The sequence below is a fragment of the Cricetulus griseus genome, chromosome 7 (assembly GCF_003668045.3).
Source record: "Cricetulus griseus strain 17A/GY chromosome 7, alternate assembly CriGri-PICRH-1.0, whole genome shotgun sequence".
Taxonomy (NCBI): domain Eukaryota; kingdom Metazoa; phylum Chordata; class Mammalia; order Rodentia; family Cricetidae; genus Cricetulus; species Cricetulus griseus.
The window spans coordinates 43,918,500-43,940,323 of NC_048600.1; the positions used below are offsets into that span (position 1 = coordinate 43,918,500).

The following is a 21,824-nucleotide window of genomic DNA, read 5'->3' on the forward strand; positions in this document are numbered from 1 at the left end:
ATTAGGACAGGGAAGGCATGGCAGCAGGAACATAATGTCACATAGTGGCTCTGTTCAGAAAGCAGATGTCCTGAATGCTGGTGCTCAGCTCATTTTCTCCTGTTTCTTCAGCCATGAAACGAATGATTCAACCTATATTCAATGTGGGTCTTCCCATCCCAGTACACAGTCTAGAAACTCACTCACAGGCACACCCACAAGTTTCTCCTGGATGCCTCTAGATGCTGTCGGGTTGACAGTGCTAATCTTTATAGCCTTTTCACATTTGTCCTGTGTACTTCCTACCTGGCCCCTGCAGACAATTTGCTTGATAAAAGTGGACCATATTATAAACGAGACCTGAAACTTTTTTATTATTCTAACAGTGTTTCTGTTATTTTAAGTACATATACCTGTGCATCTATTTATAGTTTTTTAGACTTTTATCTAGCCATATTTATAAATGGATTGTTAATCTATAAATGTATTGCTACTTAAATGTATGCTTTTTTATGAGTGAATTTCATTTGTAATGAGGACATGGTATCCCCATGTCGACGTTATCTCTGTCATACACTAGCAATTTCCAATTGATAATTAGGTCAGTTCTTTTTTTCTTCTTCTTCTTTTTTTTTCCATTTTTCGAGACAGGCTTTCTCTGTGTAGCTTTGGAGGCTGTCCTGGCACTCGCTCTGGAGACCAGGCTGGCCTCTAACTCACAGAGATCCGCCTGCCTCTGCCTCCTGAGTGGTGGGAGGTCCAGTTCTTTTTTAATTTTTTGATTCAGCAAGTGTTTTTCAAGTGTCAGCTGTTATGTTGCATCAAATGCAAGGTGACACCTATTGTTAGAAAAGACAGACATTACTCTTGTCTATAGCTACGGAGGGGAAATGGCATTTAACTATGGCCTTTTGTTATGTGAAATCCATTCTGACTTCACAGTCACTTAAATGTGAAATGTGTCCAATAATACCAGTGCAGTGTTCCCGTCAGTACTGAGGACAGAACTAACAGGTCCTCAGCAGGCAGCTCATCCTCTAGTGTCCCCTGGTCCTTCCAGAGAGCCTGTCCCTGTGGTAAACAGAGAGAGGGCAGAGATACACCCTTTCCTCTTAGGCTGTGATAGTGCTCTGGGCTGGGCTGTTCAGTGATGTCTCTTCATAACACTGACAAATTCCCTTTTCTCTCTGTTAAATCTGAATTTCACAACAGTCCACTCTTGTGCCCATTTACCAGATTAGGAAGGCAAGAAATAGAGCTTCCCCAGGTATATTGAATGAGGAAACATTTTGGAACTCAGTCTAAGACGGTGTTGTCTCCTCAGTCATATACCCTGTGGTTAAGGCTCAGGTCATGTTGTTATGTATGTTTAATGTGTCGATGGTAGTTACTTTGTTGATCACAAATAAAATGAGCTGACATTAATGACTCTGGTACTCATGTGCCTCCATCCAGCCCTCCTACTGGTGTGGCAACCCAAGAACTGTCATAGGGAAAGAGGAAGAAGACAGTGACCCAGAAAAAACTCTCAGAACAGAGTACTTTGAAGCTGAGCCGGAGGACCTGGTGGCTGGGATCAAAATCAAGCATCTGTCCAAGGTGAGGCCTTGAAGACAGGTGGGTCAGCTTCAAGTGCTCTCTCCAGGTCTGGCTCCCTCCAGCTATCCTGAGCACCTGAGGGAGGAGGATAGTATCCCCAGAGCTGCTCTAGACCCACGCTCCGGGGCACAGACCATCCTTCCACATCTGCTCCATATTGGCTAGCACTGTGGTGTTGTAGCATTGTGACCATATCGTCCTGGGGGTGCCTCTCACTAGCTTCTCAGTACATGCTACACTGGATGCACAGTGACAAGAAGGTCATGTAGGGACTAACAGCGAGATGTGGCCTCTGCCCCACAATTCCCTTCTAGGTGTTGATTCATGGGGCCTGCTTTAGTGTCCTGGGATGTTAGGGTCATGTTCCAAAAAGAAAGGAGGGCCCTGCGGGCCACAGGAAGTCAAGGCAACCTCTGACTTACCCACAGGTGTTCCAAGTGGGTAACAAGGACAAGGTGGGCATCAGAGACCTAACCCTGAACCTGTATGAAGGACAGATAACAGTCCTACTGGGCCACAACGGTGCTGGCAAGACCACAACTATGTCCATGCTGACAGGTGAGAGGTAGCTCCATGTCCATCTGTAACTGACAGGCTCTTCCCCTCTGCTTGCCTTACATCCACCACAGATTTCAGCCCTTCCCTGTGAGAAGTAAGATGTTTATATCCAGGAGACCTTTAGCCCCATGGCCCAGGGGAACATATGGGGAGCCTTTACATGGTTCCCACACTACTCACAGCCTCTGTCTATGAATTCTCAAACCTGGTGGGATCAGTAAAAAACAAATAAGGCTAATTCTCCAGCCCCAAAGGAATTGCCCCACCCCAGTCCCACTGTAGAGAGCTGAGCTAAGGATATGAGTCAGTGGTGGAGTGATTGGCATTCTTTGAGCCCTATGTTCAGTCCCAGTACCCATGGGAAAGAGTAAGGGATAAAAGGAGGAGAGGAGGAGATTCTTCATCCCTACTGTGCTCCATCCATTTGATGAAAGTATTCCTTGTCTTCCTGAAACACTAAGGTGCTTGTCAGTAGCACACACCTTGATGTTGAGAACAGGGCCTGTGATAGTGATGGATTGAGTACCTACACACACTTGTGTAAAAGAGAGACACAGAGCCAGAAAGAATGAGTTTTTTAAAAGTTTATGACAAAGTGGTGTGCCCTGTAACAGAGCTGAGGCTCCATCCTTCTATCTCCACACTGCTCTGCTGGACAGAACCTAACGTGGAAGAGTGCAGAGGTCCAGGTACTCTCTTATTGATAGAATCCTCAGTAAAATGAAGACAATGGGTTAAGTGAGTCAAGAAGGTCATTGTACCTTGCACAAGTGGACAGGATTTTCATGATGAAATTGGGGTCTTTGATTTGGCTGCAGGTCTCTTTCCCCCTACCAGTGGACATGCATATATTCATGGGTATGAAATTTCCCAAGACATGATTCAAATCCGAAAAAGTTTGGGCCTGTGTCCCCAGCATGATGTCCTATTTGACAACCTGACAGTTGCAGAACATCTTTACTTCTATGCACAGGTGAGTTTGGGTGACAGGGACATGTGGGTGGTGACTGTTCCTTGCTAATATACCAAGGCTTCTGCAGCCGTCCCAGTATTCCATTAGCCTCACAGTAGTCTGTTCTGAGGGCTATTCCAAAAAAGCAAGGGTAATGATGGAAGGATGAGCAAAGTCCAGCAATGCCAAGGGAAGACCTCTCTTGGGCCAGAAAACTTGCTGGATGGTTTAGCGCCTATCAACACCACCTGCCTCGTGTCTTCTTGTCCCCTGCCTTTCAGTTGAAAGGCATGTCTCTCCAGAAGTGTCCTGAAGAAGTCAAGCAGATGCTGCACATCCTTAGTCTGGAGGACAAGCGGGATTTGCGGTCCAAATTCCTGAGTGGGGGGATGAAGCGCAAACTCTCCATTGGCATCGCCCTCATAGCTGGTTCCAAGGTATAGGGCAGGGGGTCTGGCCTCTTGATGCAGCCAAGACAGGCTCCCACACAAGGACAAACCCAGGGGTGGTGAGGACATCTTACAAAATCCCAAATCAAGCTGCAGAGAAAGCCACACAGCACAGCCATCCTGAGCCTGAGACATGGCTCTGTCATTGTCACAAGGCTTCACCTCTGCCCTCCAGGTTTTGATGTTAGATGAGCCCACCTCAGGCATGGATGCAGTATCCAGGAGGGCCATTTGGGACCTTCTTCAGCAGCAGAAGAATGACCGCACCATCCTGCTGACTACTCACTTCATGGATGAAGCCGACCTGCTGGGGGACCGCATTGCCATCTTGGCCAAGGGGGAGCTACAGTGCTGTGGGTCGTCACTGTTCCTCAAGCAGAAATATGGTGAGAAGTGTGAAGGAGGAGTCCAAGTCGGCCTCCATCTCATGATAGGGCCAGTGCCTCTACCCCATGAAGGGTCCAGATAGTAGCTGGGCAAAGCCATCCACGAAGAGGTGGGAATAATAAAGCAGAGTGTCTTGAAAGGTGGGGCTCTCATTAAACCACAACAGAACTGACCAGAGCAGAAATCTGTGGAGTAGGCAGGGGTCCCATGAGTGCTCACTGGTGCTTTCCTATATGTGATCTTACTAAGAACATTATTCATTGCACAGCCCAGTCCAGCAGGTGGAATCATAAGCCATGATTCAGCCACCTTGTTGTGTGGAACACTTGGCTTTCTGTTGTCCCCTCCTGGTCTAGCATATGCCTGACTCCTCCTCATACCAGAGTACTCCTCCCAACAAAATGCAATATGGTTCCCACCTTACCTATCTTGGGCCAAGCACATACCCCAGTATAGCCAAAGCAGGCTAGAGAGGGGCCCTGTCATCCTAAGTGGCCTTCTCCTAGTGAAGATAATGGGTTCCTTTACAAAGGAGGAATGTCTTCTGTCCATCTCCACTAGGGGTTCGAGAGTTTTGCTTGTTCTTACCTGTCTGCCCAGTTAGCCAAGCCATTGATTGTCCTGGTCCCTTGTCTCCGAAGGGAACGAGAAAGGGGCATTTCCTGCAAAGTATTATTGGACAGGAAGCCAGACAGAGCTCAATGTGTGCAGTATAGCCCCATGGCTCCTGCTGTGCCTCTTCCTTGCAACCGTGATTAGCATGAATCCTTCTATACACTCACATGCTTAGATTATTGGTTTTATCCTCAGGAAGACTCTATCCTTAGTAGGTGCACCTGGCTACATTCAGGGACCCAGCTTCCCCAGCACTTTTCCCCGAATAGGTTGTGGGAGATGACACTCTGCACTACATGGAAGAGCCTGAGATGCACCTGTTCTGGCTCAGTTGTACCCAGTTTGCAGATGCTGTCCCATGATCCTGCCTGATTCAAGCCACAGAGATGTGGCATGGCAGAAGTGGGACCACCAAAGGGCCTAACACTTGGTCTATATGTTCCAGGAGCTGGCTACCACATGACACTAGTGAAAGAGCCACACTGCAATCCTGAAGGTATCTCTCAGTTAATACACCACCATGTCCCTAATGCCATGCTGGAGAGCCATGCTGGTGCTGAGCTGTCCTTTATTCTTCCCAAGGAAAGCACACACAGGTATGTGTCCTAGAGAGTGCACAGGTGCAGACCCAGGAAGGTCCCATGGCTGTGAGGGCTCTATGCCCTCTCTGTTATGACTGTTTGGGCATCTCTCATCCTTTGGGCCAGGGATGGGGGTCCTAAAGCATCTGCTGAGCTTGTATTTCTTACTTACTACTTACTGCTTATTACTTATTACTGCAGAGAGAGATAATGCTTTTACCTGAGTAGGACAGACACACAACAGACAGGTTAAAAAAGGGTTCACTTCTTGTCTGCATGCATACCCACACAGGACATTTCTAACACCGGCTTGAACATATAAAAGCCATTGCCAAGCATGGTGGTGCATACCTGTAACCCAAATGCTTGGGAGACAGAGGCAAGAGGATCATTTCAATATTATCCTCAACTCTATAGTGAGTTCAAAGCCAGTGTAGGCTACATGAGACCCTGTCTCAACCTCCCTCCAAAAATAAGTAAATAAACAAACATGTAGTAGGTACACACACAGTTATTTGTGGAGCTACCATGCATTTGCAGACAAATTGTAAGTGTTCATAACGTGTGAGAACTAGAGACATGTCAATTCAGTCATTCACATCACTGAGCTACCTACATCAGATGGCACTAGAAGCCTGGATCCTTTTTTTAAAAAAAAATTATTTATTTATTTATTTGGTTTTTCGAGACAGGGTTTCTCTGTATTGCTTTGAAGCCTGTCCTGGAACTCACTCTGTAGACCAGGCTGGCCTTGAACTCACAAAGATCCACCTGCCTCTGCCTCCCAAGTGCTGGGATTAAAGGCATGTGCCACCACTGCCTGGCAGAAGCCCAGATCTTGATTATATTTGGAAACTGTAGAGTGTGTGTGTGTGTGTGTGTGTGTGTGTGTGTATGTGTGTGTGTGTCTGTGTCTGTGTCTGTGTCTGTGTCTGTGTCTGTGTGTCTGTGTGCCTGTGTGCCTGTGTGCCTGTGTGCCTGTGTGCCTGTGTCTGTGTCTGTGTCTGTGTCTGTGTCTGTGTCTGTCTAGGTATGTGCACTGGAGTGCAGGTGGAAGCTCACAGTGTCAGATCACCCTACAGATGGAGTTACAGGCAGTTGTGAGCCACCTGATGTGGGTGCTAAGAACTCAATTTTGGTTCTCTGCATGAGCACTTCATGCTCTCAACTGCTGAGCCATCTATCCTGCCTGAAATTTATATCAAGTATAGGCTATTGAGGGGATGAAAGATGGTTAAGAGCACTAGCTGCCCTTTCTAAGACCTATGCGGTAGAGAACCATCTCCCACAGTTGTTCTCTGACTGAAACATATGATCCACCCATGCACATACATGAACAGATAAATGAAATAAACAATTATAGTACATTTAGTCACATGTCTTAGGGTTATCATTGCTGAAATGAAACACCATGACCAAAAGCAAGTTAGGGAGGAAAGGGTTTATTTGACTTACATTTCCAAATCACAGTCTACCATTGAAGGAAGTCAGGGCAGGAACCTGGACGCAGGATCTGATGCAGAGGCTATGTAAGGGTGCTGCTTACTGGCTTGTTCAACCCCCTTTCTTACTGAACCCAGGACCATTAGCCCAGGGGTAGCTCCACTAACAATGGACTTGGCACTCTCATATTAAATACTAATTAAGAAAATGCCTTACAGGTTTGCTTGTAGCCTGATGTTGGGGAGACATTCTCCCAATTGAGATTCCCTACTTTACAAAGCAGACACTGGCTGCCAAGTTCTCCCTGCAATCCTTCAGTCCCTACCTGTTACAGGACCCTCCTGGCTGGCATACCCTGCCCCCTACCTTGAACTCTTCAGCTCAGGAGGCTGGGCTGCTCTTCCCTATATAATCCAGCCATATTGGTTATCTGCTCTCTTTGTACCTTTGGGCCTCTCCTGGTCACTACACCTGGTCATCCCTTCCCACTCCTCTCTCAGCCTTGTCATGTCCACTCTGGACTCTCCCAGATGTCGCTGCCCCAGACTATATTCTCCCACACATCTACCATAAACTTTCTCTTCCACCACACCTAGGAGCAGTCATGTTCTTTTTCTTTTATTTCTTTTTTTTCATTTATTTGGTGCTGAAACCTGAGACCAGTCATGTTCTTTTCCTTTTCCTTTTTTTTTTTTCATTCAAAAAGCTTAAAAAAGTCCCACAGTCTTAAAATTCTAATGCTTTAAAAATTCAGTCTGTGGCTGGAGAGATGGCTCAACAGTTAAGAGCACCAGCAGCTCTTCCAGAGGTCCTGATTTCAATTCCCAGCAACCACATGGTGGCTCACAATCATCTGTAATGAGATCTGGTGCCCTCTTCTGTCATACATGAATATATGCAGGCAGAACACTGCGTACACAATAAATAAATAAATAAATAAATATCCAGTCTCAGCCAGTGGTGGTGGTACATGCCTTTAATCCCAGCACTCAGGAGGAAGAGAGAGGTGGATCTCTGAGTTCAAGGCCAGCCTGGTCTACAAAGCAAGTTCCAGGACAGCCAGAGCTGTTACACAGAGAAATCTGTCTCAAAACAGAACAAACAAAAACAAGCAAGCAAAAAAATACAAAGTGTCTATAAAACTCTAAAATCTCTTGTAAAACTTCAAGTCTCTCAACTGTGGGCTTTTTTATTTCAAGAGGAAAGAACCAAGTTATAGTCACAATCACATCAAAACCAAACTCCAACTGTGTAAATAAGGCAATATTCCAATGTCTTGGATCACTCATGATCTTCTGGCCTTCTCAGAAGGACTTGGGCCACTTCTCTGGCTCCACCCTCAGCACAGACAGATTGTCTCGTAGTGACAGACTGGCTCCACACCACTGCTACTGCTATCCTTGGTGGCTGCCCATGATCCTGGCATCTCCAAGATGCTGGAGTCTCTGATGCAACTGGGCTGCACTTCCACCAACAGCTTCTCCTGGGCTGTCTTCCGGGACTCCAGCCCTGCCACACAGTGTCAAGCCTCAGCTGTTCTCCCTGACTCCTTATGCCTTCAGTACTAGTACCACCTGGGAAACTTACACATGACCAAGATTGGCTGCCAGCAGGAGGTACAACCATGGCCACCTCTGGACCACAGCTTCTGTGTGCTGACTCTGAAGAAACACTTCCCAGAATATTTCACCCTAGTGATACTGGCCTTTTCTTAATCACAGATAATTTCTCAGCTCTAGCTAACCAGCACTGATTATCCCAACAAAGCAAAGTAGTTCTGGTATCTTGTTAATCACAGCTGATGCTTCATCCCCAGTGACCAGAGCCACAGATTAACTCAAAATATGCAGTGGCCTCAGCAGATTCTTTAAGTGGTTCAGACTTCCCTCTGGAAGCCAAATCTCCTTCATCTGCATTTCTCTTAACACTTATCTTCTAGCTCCTGCAAAACAGCTCACCCAGATTTGAACACTTTAGTGGCTTTTCTAGTTCCAAAGTCCTTCCACAATCCTCTGAAAAGCACATGGTCAGGTCTCTCTCATCAATACTCCATAATCCTTGTACCAATGTCTGTCTCACTTAGGATTACTATTAGTGTGATGAAACACCATGGCCAAAAACAAGTTGGGAAAGAGAGGGTTTATTTGGCTTACACCTTCACATCACTGTTCATCATTGAAAGAAGTCAGGACATGAACTCAAACAGGGGAGGAACCTGGAGGCAAACGCTGATGCAGAGGCCATGGGAGGAGTGCTGCTTACTGGCTTGCTCATCATGGCTTGCTCAGCCTGCTTTCTTGTAGAACCCAGGACCACCAGCTGGGGTGTCCCCACCCACAATGACTGGGCCCCCTCACATCAATCCCTAATTAAGAAAATGCCTTACAGGCTTGTCTGCAGCCTGATCTTATGGAGCATCTTTGTAATTGATGTTCCTCTCAAATGCCTATAGCTCGTGCCAAGTTGACATAAAAACTAGCCAGGACATCAAGTATGATTATGTAAGTTTTGAAGAGGTTTTTAATGTTCATTTTTTTGTGACAGGGGCTCAAATCCAGGCAGGGCCTCATGCATGCTAGACTACTGCTCTACTACTAAGCTACACCCCACTGCCTGTGTAATGTGGGTTTTTATTTTTGTTTTGTGTGTATTTGTGTATAAGTGTTAAGGGTCTTCAGTGCCAGAAGAGGTTGCAGGGACCTGAACCCAGGTTCTCTGAAAGAACAATAATTGCTCTTCAGCCCAGTAATGCAGTTTTATAGTAACATGATGTTCAATGACTTAGGTGTATCTTAGTTTAAAAACTCCACTAATCTGCACTCATTTCACATTTTCCCAAAAGCTGTGTTATAAATATCCTTTCAGGAAACTTTTGTCTCTAGCATCAGTGACTGCCTCTGGACAGATCCCAAATAGCAAAGCAGTCGTTACCAGATCTCCTTCTGGAAAAAGGAGCTTGTGTCATTTCTTCATTATCAGGATAACACAACATGTGCCCTGTGTATGTGTGTGTGTGTGTGTGTGTGGTGTGTGTGTGTGTGTGTGTGTGTGTGTGTGTGTGTGTGTGTGTGTGTGCGTGCTGGGGGTAGGAGTTGAGACAGGGTTTCTCTGTGTAGCTCTGGCTGACCTGGAATTCACTCTGTAGACCATGCTAGCCTTGAACTCAGATATCTGTCTGCCTCTGCCTCCAAGTGCTCTGGGATCAAAGGTGTGAGACACCACACCCAGCTGAAAGCCTATACCTTTTTCCATGTTTGCTTGCATTGAGTAAGGTTTTTTTGTTTGTGTATTTGGGGTTTTTCAATATTTATTGAGTGGGTAGGAAAACATACAAATACTTGATTATCACCTTTCTGCATTCTGCCAGCCAGGTTTCGAATGGTTTCACATCTATTGGCTTCAGGTGTGTTACCTCTGGTAATATCTTTCGCTCTATTATGGCTCACTTTTAGGTGTTCATATCTAGCTATATTTGAGCCCCAGAACAATCTTAGCAACCATTCGTTGCAACTTTTTTATGGTTACATGGTTTATTTATGTGTGTGTTTGATTTTGTGGAGTTTTTTTTTTTCAAAGAGAGATTGTATGTTTCCTGCATCACATCTATTCTGTTGTGATTCTTCCATTTTTATTCTCTAAGTGTCCCCCATGCCCTACAACCAAGTAGTAGTCATCAGAAGGGTTCTGTTTGTTTCTTTGTTTTTCTGTTTGCTTTATGGTTCCTTTGTGGTCTCAGAGCCCAAGTACAAGTGCTCAGAGGGAAAAATCTGAGTAGGATGACATAATAAATCTCTATCCCCTCCTCTAAATTTTTCCATGAACCTAAAACCTCTCTAAGAAAAATAAGAACTTGGGCTGGAGAGTGTAGCTATATCTCAGTAGTAGAACACTTACATAACACAAGCAAGGCCTCAGGTTTGACCACCACCAAAAAGGTTTTTTATTTATTTAATGTATGTGAGTCCTCTATCTGCATGTATGACTGTGCCAGAAGAGAGCATCAGATTCCACTATTGATGGTTGTGAGCCACCATGTGGGTGCTGGGAATTGAACTCAGGACCTCTGGAGAAACAGCCAGTGTTCTCCATTGCTGACCCATCTCTCCAGCCCTGTAAGAAGGCAGATCTTTTTTTTTTTTTTTTTTTTTTTTTTTTTTTTTTTTGGTTTTTAAGACAGGGTTTCTCTGTGTAGCCCTAACTGTCCTGAAACTAGCTCTCGTAGACCACCAGTCTGGCCTCAAACTCACGAAGATAAACCTGCCTCTGCCTCTTGGGTGCTGGAATTAAAGGTGTGTGCCACCACTGCCTGTAAAAAGTTTTTAATCATTTTTTTTTCGAGACAGGGTTTCTCTGTGCAGCTTTGGAGCCTATCCTGGCACTCACTCTGGAGACCAGGGTGGCCTCGACTCACAGAGATCCACCTGCCTCTGCCTCCCAAGTGCTGGAATTAAAGGCATGCGCCACCAACGCTCGGCCTTTTAATTCATTTTTAAAGAAGAAAAATGGCATTGCAGGACACAATTCTACCCTCAATTTTCCATATTGTATACAGAGGCAATTATTTAGAAACAAAGTATTTAGAAAGTGTCTGAAAAAGCCTTATTACATTTTTCAGGTTTGAAAGTCTGTTTGCTAAACTGGAAAAGAAGCAGAAGGAATTGGGCATTGCCAGCTTTGGAGCCTCTGTCACCACCATGGAGGAAGTCTTCCTTAGGTCAGTAGGTGTGGGCTTCCATCTGCCCCAGACCTTCACTGGGGATGATTTTGTTAAAGTGTTATGCCCTGGGGCACTGTCAGAGATGGAGATGTGAACAGAGCAGGGCAGGGGATCAGAGCCAGAGTTCAGATGTGAGTTTCCCAGATACCTGAATACTTACAAAGCCATGGCCTCTGTGTGAGGAATGTGCCTGGCCTACCCAGGATCCTTCCTGAGACAATCGACCCAATACAGGCCAGCACAAAGCAGAAGGTTCTCTAAGGTATGGGTCACCACACAGGATTTATGCTTCTATAATCAAAGGGTGAAGCTTAGCTCTCAGGTTCCCAGAGCACCAGACCATTGCCATATTTCATGGGAGTTTCTTGAATGTGGTCTGGCCGATATAGTGCTAATAGCTGGAAGTAAAATATATATTTGTGAAATAATTTTTTTCTTCTTGAGGAAACCATGGTCAGAAGGAGCAGCATAATAACTGACTATAAGTTATAAGATCTTGTGCTATGTTCTCAAAGGCATCTCCCTCAGGGGCTGTGGAGACCAACAGGAAGGCCAGCATTACTGTAGGGAGACCAGTGGGTACAGCCAAGCACAGAAAAAGTTAGTGCACCTTCAAACAGAACAGCCAAGGGAGGAAAGGAGGGAAAATCAAAGCAGCTTTTGGTGCATCTTAGTTAAATAAAAACAAACTACATACCAACCAACCTACTGTCAACTGTACCTGTTGGCTCAGTTCCAGGTTTCTCTCAAAAACCATAGACCTCTGCATCTTTGTGTTTCCTGGAATTTAATGCCTGTTAGTCCCCAGTCCACTTGGTCACCCCATTTACATTCAGCACATGGCCCCAACCAACCTCTGACTTTGTCATTTTAACTCAGCTCCAGGTCAGTGGTTTATCTGAGAAACTTATCTCAGGAGAAAAAATATCTGGAGTCTCTGCCAACCTGCCTAGGATCCTGTTAGCAATAAAGGCAGCACAGCAGACACTCAGATAGTGGGTAGCCTATTTTTTTTCAAGACACGGTTTCTCTGTGTAGCTTTGGAGCCTGTTCTGGAATTAACTCTGTAGACCAGGCTGGCCTCGAACTGACAGAGATCCATCTGCGGCTGCCTCCCGAGTGCTGGGATTAAAGGCATGCACCACCACTGTCCAGATCTTTTTTCCTTTTATGGATCATGTTGCTGTGAACCTTTTGTGTACAAGTTTCTGTGTGGTTACATGCATTTATTTATCCAGGCATTGGATAAATGCCTGGGAGTGGATCATACAGGATCATACATATTTTTGTCATTCCATTAGTGACACATATCTGTCATTCAGAACTTTCTGTCAGAAGCACTAAACTAGAAAAGAATGTCATTGGCCTCCTTGCTAGTCTGTTTGTTCATTTGTTCACATTCACTCATTTTTTATTCATTCATCTATCCTATCATCTCTCTACTCAGTGACTAGCTAGGGACACCATGGGCACAGCCAAGCAAATGCCAGAAGAGAAAACCAGAGAGGGCACTGCCTCTGAGAACTTTGCAGGTGTGCAGGGAGACTGACGAAAGTTCATATTCCTAACCAGAGCCTGAAGAGAGTGGTGCCTGAGAACATACTAACTCCAACAATTGTGACAGCCTGGAGCAGGTTAAAATGCAACCATAGCACTTCCTGACCCCAAGCACCTGCTGCAGGGCTTGCCAGCCCCACCACCTGCCCTCCCTCTACTGTGTCTATGCCTGTCATGCTCTTCTGCAGCATAGTTGTTTGCCTCCCAGGCTTAGCTTCGGCAGGCATACCCCTGACCTTTGTCTTCTCGGAACCCACCACAGGTTGTGTGATTAGCCCTCTTCACACACAGTGAAGCCATGGTGCTGTATATCTCTTCTTTCCCCCCTTGAACACCCTGGTTGTAAGTGGTGACTCTTGTAAATGTTGTAATGTTCCCTTTGGGAACAGGGCCCTATGCACTAGAGCTCCAACTGGTTGTCTCTTTCCCATGGGCATTGCATCTGGCTACACAGAGATGATGTTCTGGAGATATGTACTGATGAATGGGTGAGTGAGTGAGAGAACAAGCTGCTGCCTTGTTCTGCTGCTTCAGGTCCTCTTTTAAAAGTCCTCTTCCTGTGTCGATGGCTTGGTGGAACAGTCACTTCATTCCCCTACCAATGAGCTGAGTTATGACTGATGACTGTACTCTGGTGCAGGGTTGGTAAACTGGTGGACACCAGCATGGACATTCAAGCCATCCAGCTTCCTGCTCTTCAGTACCAGCATGAGAGGCGGGCGAGTGACTGGGCTTTAGATAGTAACTTGTGTGGGGTGATGGACCCAACGAACGGCATTGGAGCCCTCATAGAGGAAGAAGAAGCCATGCTCAAGCTCAACACAGGGGTGAGCACCTCAAGCTGGGACCACACAAGGCAGGCTTGGGAAGGTTATCATCCTCCCAGCTCTTCATATAAGGGGAGGCAGGGGGCAGTCCATGAGTCAAGAGCTTCATTAGAGAATGGAGGGCAGGTTACAGCTTGTGCTGTGTGGGTCAGCAGAGAGAGAAAACATTCAGATGGCTTTTTATTTGATTTTTTTTTGAGAAAAGAGCTCATTCTGTTGTCCAAGTTGACCTAGAACTCAGTATGCTTAGTCTAGGCTGGCCTCAAACTTGTGATGATCATCCTGGCTCTGCTTCCAAGTGCTCTGCCATATCCACCTGAAATGTCTTGATGTTCTAACTTGGGCATGCACAGAAAACTGTATATTTGCTTTTAACAATGAAATTTCCTCGTTGAAGGGGCTTGCCTTATGCCAAGTGCTGTGCTAACCTGCCTTGACAGCCACCTAATGAGGAAAGAAGGCAGCAGGGAGGACCCTCTCCCATTTTATAGCCAGAATACCAAGATCTAACCAAAATTCAAATATCCAACATGTGCAGAGCCTGGGCCTGGGAGCTTGGTCCCTAGGTCCTGAGGTAAGATCAGGAAGGAGAGAGCATAGTGCAGGGAGTCCCAGGAGGCAGGTGAGGGGAGTTGTCTGTCTGTCTGCTATGTATAAACCTCCAGTGAAGGACAGAAGAAAGGCAGGGAGCCCCAGCCAGACCCTCAATACTCTGATAAAAGTATCTGCCAAGCTTCTGTGGCTAATAGTGAGACCTCACAAACCCATGTAGGGACCTGCAAGCACCTGTACTTTCCCAGTATTTGGTTCCACCCATGGCTCCACATCACCACAAATTGTTCTTGGTGTAGCTGCCTGGGAGAATGTCAACCAAAGTCACAGAGTGGTGTTACTTAGATCACAGTTGGTCTGATGCCAGTCCCCATGCACAGCCATGTCCTCTGCCTCACTCTGCCGCAGCTTGCCCTCCACTGCCAGCAGTTCTGGGCCATGTTCCTGAAGAAGGCTACGTACAGCTGGCGGGAATGGAAGATGGTAGCAGCTCAGGTCCTGGTCCCCGTGACCTGCATCACCTTGGCCCTCCTGGCTATCAACTACACCTCAGAGAGCCTTGATGACCCTCCTCTGAAGCTCAGCCTGGACGAGTATGGTAGAACAGTTGTGCCTTTCACAGTCTCAGGCACCTCTCAGCTGCATCAGCAGTTGTCTGAGCATCTGAAAGACATGCTGCAGGCTGAGAGGCAGGAGCCCCGTGAAGTGCTGGGTAAGGAGTAGCTGGGGCATGGGGCCCAGTGGTACTGACAGTGTTGGTGCTGTGCCTGGGTTGGATCATCCTTCACTGTCCTTTGCCTTTATAACACATTAAGCAGCATCCCTGGCATGGCCACCTCATATCATGACAATCAATTTTGCCTTTGGACATTACCAGATGTCCCTTAGGCTAAAGCTCATGAAACTAAGTCAGGAATTATTCCTGGGACACGAGAGGTATAGGCACACTCCTAGGATTTGGACATACCCATTCTTTGGGGCCTTTTATGAGCAAAATGCAGAGGCTGGAGAGATGGCTCAGCACTTAAGAGCATTGACTGTTCTTCCAGAGGTCCTGAGTTCAATTCCCAGCACTCACATGGCAGCTCACACCTGTCTGTAACTCCAATTATAGGGGATCTGACACCCTCACACAGACATATATGCAGGCAGAACAAAAGGCAGAAGTTCAGTGATCTCTGTATAACTAGTCTTTGTTTATAGGCTAGGCTGCTGATAGTGTGCTGTCATGTGTTGTAGAACTTTCATCCAATGCCTTGAAATTTAAAATTGCCTTGAGTCTCTGGTAGCCAGTGATCAATATTGTCCCAGGCTTAAACTGCCATGTTTTGGAGTATCCTGGAAGGTTTTCTCCTTTTACTGCTCCCTCCCACATTGCGACTAGCAACCCTGTGGACAGATTGATGACAAAATGGCAGAGTTCCTTCTTGGTGAATGGGTGATTATATCAGCAGTTGAGAAGTTGTCAGCACCATGGTGGACACTGCTGGCCCAGTGGAGGTCCCAGGAGCCCAGGGTCCCATCTCACTTGTGCCTGTGTTGAATCCCTGAGAGTCATTGGGATGATGATGGTGCTCCTATTTGTCCCACCTGGTGATACCCTGACACAGCATTACTCCACAGGTGACCTAGAAGAGTTCCTGGTTTTCAGGGCCTCGGTGGAAGGGGGCGGCTTTAATGAGCGGTGCCTAGTAGCAACATCCTTCAAAGATTCAGGAGAGAAGACAGAGGTCACTGCCTTGTTCAACAACCAGGCATACCACTCCCCAGCTACCGCCCTGGCCATTGTGGACAATCTTCTATTCAAGCTGCTGTGTGGCCCTCAGGCCTCCATTGAGATCTCCAACTATCCCCAGCCCCGGAGCACCTTGCAAGTTGCCAAGGACCAGTTCAACGAGTACGTGTACAGCTCATACACCCATTCAGGTGGAGTGCCATTGTGACAGTGCCAGAAATAAGGCTTTGTAGATGGAAAAGTGATGGTGTATTTACTCTTAGATGCTGCTGCTCCTTCGCTGAGGTCACTTCAGGCCCTCAGACTTTCCTATGTCAGCAAATCCAAACCCATCCCGCAGGAGCTGTGGTCTGAGGATCTGGTGGACATCTTTGTCTTCTCTTCCTGGCAGGGTCCTTGGCAGTAGGGTAGGGGCTGTGCTTAGAGCTGAAGAAAAGCAATCACACCTATTAGGCTACAGACTGGGAGGTCCAACAAGCAGGCTAAGGGGCACAGTTCATTATGAGGATATCAGTTCATGAAAATGTCACCCACAGCATACAATCAGGTGCTTTTTGGGTAGCCAGAGGTGGCCCCTTCACTTCATTGTCATTTTGGTAACTCTCTCCCAACACTCCTGGACTCTCTAACAATCACTCATCCTCCCAACTCTCAGCCCTCAAAACTGCTTATCTGCTGTTTCTGTGGGGCTTCCTGTTGTGATTACTTCATAGAAATAGAAGTGTATAGCACATGACCTGTCAGCATGGTGTGTCGAGGGTTTGTCCATGTTCTGGCCTCCTTCCCCTGCTGTCCTTTTCTTTTTCTTGTCAAATACTTTTTAGGTTTTTTTTTTGGAGGGGTGTTTTTTTCAAGACAGGGTTTCTCTATGCTTTGGCCCAGGCTGTCCTGGAACTCCCTCTGTAGACCTTGAATTCACAGAGCTTCATCTGCCTCTGCCTCCTGAATGCTGGGACTAAAGGTGTGCGCCACCAACGCCCGGCTTAATACTACTCTTTATCCCAGTACCATTTGTTAAGAGGATCTGAAGATTTTTAAGCCCCGAAGTAAAGCTTTTAGAGCCCATTTCTAGAAGGTATTACTGTCAACTAGCTATAGAACACAGGATGTTATAGGAAGGGGAATTTATCTACCACAGAGGCCCCAGAACTTCACAGTGAGGTCTAGAGGTGATCAGAGAGCAGGGCAGGAATTCCCAGCAGACACAATGATGTGCATAAGTGCAAGTGTCCCTGAGTGCACAGGGACAATGGTTTAGAAACTTATAGAAGACGCCTAGGGGAGAATGCTGCCCTTGTTCATTCATAACACTGAGAGGAGCCATCCTTAGGGAGTGGGGATTTTACCGTCTTTAAGGTTCTTCCTTATCCCCATTGAGTGGTTTGGCTACTGTCCATGGATCTGGATGGTAATGACCAAGGGCTCAATCTTTCCCACTACCCAGACGCACTGTGCTCTGCCCTCCCCAGGGGCCGGAAGGGATTTGACATCGCCCTCAATCTGCTCATCGCCATGGCATTTCTAGCCAGCACGTTTTCTATCCTGGCAGTCAGTGAGAGGGCTGTCCAGGCCAAGCACATTCAGTTTGTGAGTGGTGTCCATGTGGCTACCTTCTGGCTTTCTGCTCTGCTGTGGGACCTCATCTCCTTCCTCATTCCTAGTCTACTACTTCTGGTGAGTGCTGGGTGTGCTAGACCATGCCATGTGTACCCAGGAAGCACACCTGGGGTCCCCTTGCAAAACCAGGACCAGCAAGGAAGCCCATCTAGCAGCTGGGTTCTGATCCAGAGAACAGTTGGAAACACCTGGTGTTTTCTTCCCTGCCTTTGATATGCAGGAACTGGGCTAGCTGGCCTGGTTCTCACTCCAATAACCAGGAAACTACTTCTTAGAGAGGTCCCAGGGTGACAGCCAAGGTGGAGCCAGTCAAAGCTTAAAAACCACTGAATGCTCCCAACATAACTCTTCCCCTGACCCTGGAGAGCTTCCCATTGGCCTGTGCACTGACCAGCCTCATGTGTGCTGCTGCAGGTGGTGTTCCAAGCCTTTGATGTGCAAGCCTTCACCAGAGATGGCCACCTGGCCGACTTGCTGCTGCTGCTCATGCTGTATGGCTGGGCCATCATCCCCCTCATGTACCTCACGAGTTTCTTCTTCTCGGCTGCATCCACGGCTTATACCAGGCTGACCATATTCAACATCCTGTCGGGCATTGCCACCTTCATCGTAGTCACTATCATGCGCATCCCAGGTGGGAACTGAATAACACTTTGAACCACTGGCCACCCACTTAACCATTTTGTACAAGGAGACCCTGCTTAGCCAGTCACAATGGTGGGAGGGTGTCTACAGTATTCTCCCAGGGGCCACACAAGGAGGGACCACTTTCCTTGGCCCAGCCTAAGCTAGATCCTGCCTGCCAGTGCCTGATACAGGGATACTTGAGACTTGACCCTCCTTTCCTGGATCTGTCCTCAGGCAAGTGTATTGTGTCTGCCACCACTAACTTGTCTGTACCTCTTCACAGCTGTGAAATTAGAAGAGCTTTCCAGAACCTTGGATCATGTGTTCTTGGTGCTGCCAAACCACTGCGTGGGAATGGCAGTCAGTAGCTTCTATGAGAACTATGAGACTCGGCGGTACTGCACTTCCTCATGGGTTGCCGCCAGCTACTGCAAGAAGTACAGTGAGTGTCCAGATGGGCCCTCTTACCACTCTTACCCTTCGCAGCCAGAGCTTCCCCAGGACTTGCCCAGCTAAGGGGCTTATATTAATCCTTTTTCTGCTCCCTGTAACACAGTATCAGAGGCTGAGTAAGTTATAGATCAAAGAGGTTCTTACTGACCTGCAAGGACAAAGTCCCACTTCTGGCAATGGTCATCTTGCTTACAGAATCCCAAAAATGCACAAGGCTTCATGTGACCTGAAATGAGTGACTTGTGTCCTCTGGCCTCTTAGAACGCCACCAGGGTTCAGTTATGGAGCTTTGCCCCATAGAATGTGTTTAATGCTGTCACCTTTGAATGCCATAGTTAAATTAAATTTCCACCTTTAAAAAAATTGTATGTATGGGTGTTTTGCCTATATGTATTGCCTATGTACCTCTTTCATGCCTGGTACCCAGAAGCCAGAAAAGTTGGTTGTGAGCCCCCATGTTGTTACTGGGAATTGAACTTGTAATTGAATCTTCCTCTGCTGCACCATCTCCCCAGCCTCAGATTTCCTCCTTTTTAACACCTCTGTAACAGGGCTCCATAGTCTGCCATAGTTGTCAGACTCTTTATCCTCACTGCCCCTTTCTCCTGCTTACATGTTCTGGGCCTGCATCTGGACATCTGATTTTCCCACATGTCCTGGTGCCCTGCAGCTTCCAGAACAGAGTTCCATAGCCTGTGATATAATCAACAGATACAGTTCTTCTCATGAGGCTGGAAGCCAGCAGTCCATAGTTAAGGTGTGAGCAATGCCATGCCCCCTCCAGAGGCTCAGAGGAGGATCCATGCTGCCTCTGTCAGCTCTCCATGATCCACAGGTTCCTTGGCTATGGCTTTCATCTCTGTCTGTGCACAGCCTCCTCCCCTGTGTCTCACATTTCCTGCCTTTCCCTTACAAGGACATGTCACTGGACGTGGGGCCACCCCTAAATCCAGTATCTCCCCCTTAGGTCTTTAACTAGTGACATCTCCAATTGTCTCATTTCTTAACAAAGTCACATTCACAGATTGAGTCAGATCTATTTGGGGGTAGGGACTTTTTATACCTGGAATGGTCTCCTTTTTACAACAGCAGGGAGATCAGCAGTCACATCTACAGAGCCCTGAACACCCTCAGGCAAAAGTGCAGTCTCTTCCCTAAGACAGAGTTTGTGAATGCCTGTCCATTCTCTAAATTTGAGTGCCTGGAGAGGGGTCTGATTAGAGTATCTTTGCATCTCTGTCCAGTCTCAACTCAGGGTAGTGTGAGTAGCAGACAAGGTTGTAATTTGTGATCAGTGCCTTGTCACAGATGTACAAGGTATACCTCACATGGCAGAATTCTTACAGAGCTGGAAAGTACCCAGACTCTTGTTTGGCATTGACAAACACAAGGCATGCCCTCAAGAATTGGAGCATAGAGCCTTGGTGGAGGGTCTGGGCATTTGTGTGACCTGGGGAGCTAAGGACAGCACTGGGGTCTGGGAAGGAAGAGGGTACTCAGCAGGTGGCCCAGCCTTGTTCCTTGCCCTTGACAGACATCCAGTACCAGGAGAACTTCTATGCTTGGAGCACCCCAGGGGTTGGCAAGTTTGTGACCTCCATGGCTGTGTCAGGGTGCATCTACCTCACCCTGCTCTTCCTCATCGAAACCAACCTGCTGTGGAGACTGAGGACCTTCATCTGTGCCTTCCAGAGGAGGTGGACTCTGGTGAGTGGCTCCTGAAAGCTCAGGAATGCTGATGGATGCTCCCCACATCCACCATGGACAGTGAAGGACTGCTTCCTATGAGCTCAACCTTGAAGCTCATGTACCTTGAGCATCCCTCCCATTTGTCACTCTGCCTCATGGCCAACACATAGTGTTGGCTGCCAGCATGGCCTGATCCAAGTACACTGTCACAGTGCAGGGAGGGGGTCTCAGCACTCATTATTTTCAAGATCTGCCATAAAGCCTGAGATCCTGATGCTGTGCAGCCTAGCAGAGGCAGCACCTGAGCCACTTGAGGTGCCCACTTGAGTCTGCTCCACTTGTTATATTCTTCTTTTATTTTGAGACAGGGTTTCTCTATGTAGCCCTGGTTGTCCTGGAACTCACTCTGTAGACCAGGCTGGCCTTGAACTCAAGAGATCCACCTGCCTCTGCCTCCTGAGTTCTGGGATTAAAGGTGTGTGCCACCCATCTGGCCATATATTCAATTTTAATTAATTAATAAGTGTGTAAATGTGTGAGTGTGGAGGTCAGATGACAACTTGTGGGGATTGATTCTGTCCTGCCATGTGGCTCCCAGGGATGGAATTTGGCTGTCAGATTTGGCAGCAGTGCCTTTACGCACCGAGCTATCTCACTGACCCCACACATTCAGTTTTTCAGATGCTTCCTTCCTTCCTTCCTTCCTTCCTTTCTTCCTTCCTTCCTTCCTTCTTTCCTTCCTTCCTTCCTTCCTTCCCATAAACAAACAAGAACAAAGTCCGTTAGGATCACACTGGGTATCCAAATTAACCTGAGTTGAACTGACTTCTCAAAAACATTACAACTTCTCCCAAATGAGTTTTCTCCACGTTACAGTCTTCCCAGACAGATACAATGGCACATACCTATAGCCTTAGCTACTCAGGAAGAAAGAGCAGGAGTTACTTGAGCTCAGTAGTTGAAGCCAGCCTGGACAACATAGCAATACAATCTCTTTAAAGAAGACGAAATAATGAGCTGGCAAGAGTTTCAGAGGGTAAAAGTGCTTGCCACATAAGCCTGACAGCTTGAATTTGATCCCTGGAACTCATGCTGGAAGAGAGAACCAAGACCTTTGGGCTGGAAAAATGGCTGAGCAGTTAAGAACACATACTGCTCTTGCAACTAACCCCAGTTCACTTCTGGTACCCACATTAGATATCTAACAACCAACTACCCATACCTCTAGCTCCAGGATTTCCTGACACCTTACACATCTGTGGGCTCTTCACTCGTGTACACACACACACACACACACACACACACACACACACACACACACTTAAATTTTTAATTTTAAAAATGAAAAAAAAATGGCTGGGGAGATGGTTCAGTGATAATGAGCACTTGCTGCTCTTCCAAAGGACCCAGCTTCAATTACCAACACTTTTATGGTGGCTCACAACTTCCAAGGGATCTATCACCCTCTTTTGGCCTTTGCAGGCACT

General features: G+C 47.0%; 1 protein-coding gene across 1 annotated transcript in view; it reads left to right on the forward strand.

The window, feature by feature from the left end:
* The window catches only part of Abca3 (ATP binding cassette subfamily A member 3), a 41,855-nt gene that overhangs the window by 14,823 nt on the left and 5,208 nt on the right, over nt 1-21,824 (forward strand). Inside the window, exons 10-23 of the mRNA XM_035448061.1 lie at nt 1,435-1,578; nt 2,007-2,136; nt 2,955-3,109; nt 3,370-3,525; nt 3,713-3,923; nt 4,985-5,135; nt 11,179-11,277; nt 13,478-13,664; nt 14,625-14,928; nt 15,840-16,113; nt 17,421-17,625; nt 17,983-18,202; nt 18,479-18,637; nt 20,183-20,355. Of these exons, the coding sequence (XP_035303952.1) occupies nt 1,435-1,578; nt 2,007-2,136; nt 2,955-3,109; nt 3,370-3,525; nt 3,713-3,923; nt 4,985-5,135; nt 11,179-11,277; nt 13,478-13,664; nt 14,625-14,928; nt 15,840-16,113; nt 17,421-17,625; nt 17,983-18,202; nt 18,479-18,637; nt 20,183-20,355 (2,568 nt within the window). The remainder of the gene's footprint in view (nt 1-1,434; nt 1,579-2,006; nt 2,137-2,954; nt 3,110-3,369; nt 3,526-3,712; nt 3,924-4,984; nt 5,136-11,178; nt 11,278-13,477; nt 13,665-14,624; nt 14,929-15,839; nt 16,114-17,420; nt 17,626-17,982; nt 18,203-18,478; nt 18,638-20,182; nt 20,356-21,824) is intronic.